The sequence below is a fragment of the Atta cephalotes genome, assembly GCF_000143395.1.
Source record: "Atta cephalotes unplaced genomic scaffold scaffold00026, whole genome shotgun sequence".
In the NCBI taxonomy this organism is placed as follows: domain Eukaryota; kingdom Metazoa; phylum Arthropoda; class Insecta; order Hymenoptera; family Formicidae; genus Atta; species Atta cephalotes.
Window position 1 is genome coordinate 1,242,700 of NW_012130090.1, and position 3,449 is coordinate 1,246,148.

Sequence of the window (3,449 nt, forward strand, 5' to 3'; positions counted from 1 at the left end):
ATTGTTTTGTTATTGTATNTATAGTATATATATATATATATATATATATATATATACATGTTTATATGAAAAAAAATACATATAAACAATAAAATGTATACTTTATACCCGAGACATTGTCTCCTGATTATGTAATCATCTATATCGTATCTATATGTACTACTATTTCTAATAAGAATCATTGATGTCACAAATGTTAATGTAACATACCGCATTGATATATCAAGATAATAACGGGTATCATAAGTTATCAATATTTAGGATTACTCACCTTGCATAGGCCGCGTGGCAGCGCTGCGTGACATTGTTTGCGTTTAGTTTTAAGCTGTACTTTTGAGTTAGGCGTTTGTGGACGGAGTCTGTCGATATATTCGTCGACGCGGAAAATGACAGCCGTTAAATGAAGCGATCTTCCGGTGCGACGCTGGTCAGATATTATAAAGTAGGCATCAAACGCGCATTGACGCGGTGTAAAAACGCGATGCGTAAAAAATTCTCCCTCTGCCTGGTGAATGATTGACGTCGTCGTGTTCAAATGCCACGTGGGATTGTCCACGGATAGGATCGTCTCACTGCCAGCAGCGATAGACGATTCTGGAGCACAACATCCCGTTTTCAGAGCGTCGAAAAAACGATGCGAAATCGATAATTCTTCCACCACAAGATGCAAAAAATGAAGGGGATCGAGGCACGTAGGTGAAGACGACAGTGATGTTCTTGATGGTTTTCTCGACGCACAACAATTACCATCAAAGACAAGCAATGAAAGATACTTTCTGCTAGATATTCGCCAGCGTTGACGGTGATATAAGGTATGCGGTGATATCGCGATCACGCTCAAGTCGGATATTCCGCGGCGAGATAGTGACGACAGGATATCCGGTGTGGGGGGTACGAATGATTCTTTGGGGGTGGCGTCCATGTGGGGTAGATAGTCACCTCCGGCCTTCTCTCCCGCTTGCAAACCACCTCTTTCTCCTCCAGGATCCCCTCCTCGTCCTCGAGGTGCCCCAGCTTTCGGTGTCTACGGACACCACCCTCGCACGCCGCCAAATCTTACCGATCAGCTCCCACGTTATTAGGTCTCGTGGATGCAGGCTGTAACAAGGAGAGACCGCAATTTATTAATTTTTTTATTGTTCATTCAATGAAAAACCATCAATAAATTCTTTCGATTTTTCTTAAATATTAGTCTCGCTTTACGATTTATTTCTAAAATAAATATATACATATCCGAGGAATGTGTTTCTAAGGAATTTTTTAGTTTATTAATTTTGTCAACAGTATATTGTAATTTTTTTTTCAATATACTTCCTTTTTAACTGAACATACTTATTCACTGCGAAACTATTTTTCTCATTATATGTCTATTGTTCGAACCATCAACATCTCTATGAAAGAGTATCGTTCATTTTATTATTAAAATCGAACAATTTAGTAATAATAGTGTTACGCATTGCACAATTCTTTGACTTCATCAAATTATCTAATTTAATGACAAAAAACGACAAGTAGATATCTAATAGTTTTGACCAATTAACCCATGTTATTCTTTTTTACGCAGTTTTTTTTATAATTTGGTATTGTGTAAAAAAAATTAAAATTTCAAAGCAAATGAGAGTAAGGCGCAGTAATTAATGCGCAGATTCAATCATAAAACAAAATTATGTCAAATTCTTACAAAGATGTATTAAAAATTAGACACAAAAATATATATTCAAATTATGTTAAAATTCGAATGTTTCAGTCAAACATTTGGGGCCATCATCAGCGAAATACTAGAAATTAAATATGAAGATTTCCTTGCACATCACCACAATAGATCGAGTAATCACTCAAATGCAAATTCCTTCTAAAATCTAAAATTCTTCACATTTAAAATCTACAACTACTTTGTTATCCATCGAGCTTTTCTTGCATTCTTACCTGCAGGTGGTTAACTCTAATTTGAATAATTAGTTTCAATTAATAACATCTAATTCCTATTAGGATTTGTAATTTTACAATTCATTATTGGCATGGAATCAATTTGAAGGAATTTGAATTTGCATCTGTGAAGTGATCATTCGATCTGTTGTGCAAGGAAATCTTCATGTTTAATTTCTGATATTTCGCTGATGACCCCAAATATTTGGCTGAAACGTCCGAATTTTAACACAATTTGAATATATATTTTTGTGTCTAATTTTTAATGCATCTATGTAAGAATTTGACATAATTTTGTTTTATGATTGAATTTGCGCACCAATTACTGCGCCTTATTCTCATTGTCTTGAAATTTTAATTTTTTTTTAAATTTGAGAGTTATTACTAAATTTGCTATTTTGGTATTCATTGTACTGATGAGGATCTGAATCGAGGATTGAAACGTATATGTGTATTTACTTGCTTAATAAATGGCGTTGTAATTTACACTCGAACACTCTATGTTGACTCATATCTTCAGCATTACTTATCGTTTTAGATTTAATTTGAATATATTTTGTTTATTAATTTGTATTTTTCTTAGATTATCTTCAATACTATCCTTTTAAAGGATGCTATTTATCCATCAATTTATAACTTGCGCGACTCTCAGAAATTTGGAAAATCCCTTATATATACAGAACTCGCGTATCGTCAGTTACCAACGTATTCTCCGTGAAATTCTAAGACGAAAAGCTCTCTACTAAAAAGGAATCCGACGAATAAAATTTGAATGTGAGATATTGAAGTTGACGAATGGGCGCGCGTGGAATTCGCGCGGTCAGGATCGGCACAACCGAAATTGGCGAGGCACTTCAGACACTTGCATAGTGTCAAAGCATGTTTCTCATTACTCTTTGCATTTAATTATATATAAACTTTAATGTAATAATAAAATCTATGCAATATAATAAAATATAATAGGCAAATATGCCAATGAAGAGAGCCCGTCTCGATAACCTTGATAATAACCATGTTAGAGATCTTAATTCTGAGTAACCTTTAACAGAATTTAGCCAACACTTGTTATTAAGAATGTTATTAACAAAAAAGTTTAAAAAAAAACGTTTTATTTCTGTTATTAAAATTAATAATATTAAATAATTAACATTGTTAATTTAATATTGTTAATTAAATAATTAACAATATTAAAAATTATCTTATACCCTCCCCTGCATATCTTATACCCTCCCCTGTAAAATTCGCTACGCGTGGACAATCCAAATATGTAATATTGTAAAGCAAAAAATTTTTGTTTTATATAGTAGACAACAGAAATCTTATATTATAATATAACCAAAATAAAAAGCTGTAACATAACAATTATTTTTTTTTAAGCAATTCTGGTTACGAATAACCATTATAAATATTAAAATTATTCATTTTCAGTTGTGAATATTATACATTATTGTTGTCGAAAATTGTTTGAATTACTAATCATTATCGATCAGAATTTTATTTTGATTATCCAAGATCTTTAAACT

At 32.6% G+C, this 3,449-nt stretch overlaps 1 protein-coding gene across 1 annotated transcript in view; it reads right to left on the bottom strand.

Moving 5' to 3' along the window:
• Positions 1–922, bottom strand: part of LOC105620442 — a 9,487-nt gene extending 8,565 nt beyond the window's left edge. Inside the window, exon 1 of the mRNA XM_012201932.1 lies at positions 272–922. Coding sequence (XP_012057322.1) covers positions 272–922 — 651 coding nt within the window. The remainder of the gene's footprint in view (positions 1–271) is intronic.
• Positions 923–3,449: the final 2,527 nt, after the last annotated feature.